At 40.1% G+C, this 2,002-nt stretch overlaps 1 protein-coding gene across 1 annotated transcript; it reads right to left on the bottom strand.

Annotated features, from left to right (window-relative positions):
- Positions 1-233: 233 nt before the first annotated feature.
- LOC138308732 (transcription initiation factor TFIID subunit 1-like) lies at positions 234-2,002 on the bottom strand. Its single transcript, XM_069249758.1, has 2 exons — positions 1,986-2,002; positions 234-1,299 (listed from the first exon to the last, which is right to left on the bottom strand). Exons 1-2 carry the CDS (start codon positions 2,000-2,002, stop codon positions 234-236), a joined length of 1,083 nt encoding a protein of 360 aa, XP_069105859.1.

Raw genomic sequence — 2,002 nt, 5'->3', positions numbered from 1 at the left:
CATCACTGTCATTTGGCTGGTGTTTTCGAAGAACTTCGATTCTGCACCACCACAAAAATAAGTAAATGTTTCAGTAAACAGGACTTTAGCTTAGACTAACCTGATCAAAGTCTACGATCAAGTGATCATTTGTAGTTAAGTAATTTGTATTGAAGTATTGAGACCAATGTCATAAAATCAAACAGGCGTTATCTCCCATTCTATGTGAAGGTCTATCTTACAACCATAACAATCTAATCAAAAACTTGTAATTCGGTTCCACTACGATTCTCTACGTTACATCCATTAGACTTGTGTTCCGTTCCACTACGATGCTTTTCGCCACATCCATTAGACTTGTTTTCCGTTCCACTACGATGCTTTACGTCATATCCATTAGACTTGCGTTCCGTTCCACTACGATGCTTTACGTCATATCCATTAGACTTGCGTTCCGTTCCACTACGATGCTTTACGTCACATCCATTAGACTTGTGTTCCGTTCCACTACGATGCTTTACGTCACATCCATTAGACTTGTGTTCCGTTCCACTACGATGCTTTACGTCACATCCATTAGACTTGTGTTCCGTTCCACTACGATGCTTTACGTCACATCCATTAGACTTGTGTTCCGTTCCACTACGATGCTTTACGTCACATCCATTAGACTTGTTTTCCGTTCCACTACGATGCTTTACGTCATATCCATTAGACTTGCGTTCCGTTCCACTACGATGCTTTACGTCATATCCATTAGACTTGCGTTCCGTTCCACTACGATGCTTTACGCCATATCCATTAGACTTGTATTCCGTTCCACTACGATGTTTTACGCAATATCCGTTAGACTTGTGTTCCGTTCCACTACGATGCTTTACGTCACATCCATTAGACTTGTGTTCCGTTCCACTACGATGCTTTACGTCACATCCATTAGACTTGTGTTCCGTTCCATTACGATGCTTTACGCCATATCCATTAGACTTGTATTCCGTTCCACTACGATGTTTTACGCAATATCCGTTAGACTTGTGTTCCGTTCCACTACGATGCTTTACGTCACATCCATTAGACTTGTGTTCCGTTCCACTACGATGCTTTACGTCACATCCATTAGACTTGTGTTCCGTTCCACTACGATGCTTTACGTCACATCCATTAGACTTGTGTTCCGTTCCACTACGATGCTTTACGTCATATCCATTAGACTTGTGTTCCGTTCCATTACGATGCTTTACGTCACATCTATTAGACTTGTAATTCCGCTCCTCTACGTCACGTTCCTTTAGACTTGTTATTCCGCTCGTATACGATGCTCTACGTTATGCTCCAATACAAGATCTGACAACATTCCGTTAGGGGGTCACCACAGCATGACCCTCCTGGTTAGTCAATCAGCGTCTCGCCTACGGATCATTCGGTTGGGTTAATTCTCTCGAACGTATTTTTGCGATTCTATGCCAGGGGTCATGCTATGGTGACCCCGAACAGATCGTTGTTCGATCTTGTATTGGAGCGTGACGTAGAGCATAGCATCCATCGCAGTCTAATTAGATTAACAACCATACATGCTAATTCGATTATGATCCAAATGCGTATGACGTTGTAAAGTATGTATATTCCTTACTCATTTCAATCTCAATGTTTTTGTGCATGACACTTATTCCTGAGACCTAAATATCCAATAATGGTCAAACTCTATAAACAAGAAAGCAATATCAGAAAACAAATGGTTACTGAATACTCAAAATGTTGAAACGGCCAAGGCTGAGTATTTTCTCGAATCTCTCAAAGTTTTATTGCAATTTTACAACTATGATGTCATTTTGAAATAATCTCGAATGAAACCGTAATTTCTAGTCAATTTTCCATTCATGAAAATTGCGTGATAAATTCTGGTGATCATTTGTCTGAAGATGACAGGATGTACATCGAAACTTAACACATAAACTTTTCGCTGTTTTTGTAACAATATCGCCAATTACTGGCTGTAAACCAATTACATATTTGTTTGTTTCAT

Source organism: Argopecten irradians, chromosome 1 (assembly GCF_041381155.1).
Source record: "Argopecten irradians isolate NY chromosome 1, Ai_NY, whole genome shotgun sequence".
NCBI classification, from domain to species: Eukaryota; Metazoa; Mollusca; class Bivalvia; order Pectinida; family Pectinidae; genus Argopecten; species Argopecten irradians.
The sequence above is the reverse complement of the archived record's forward strand: the minus strand, read 5'-3'. Positions and strand labels throughout refer to the sequence as shown.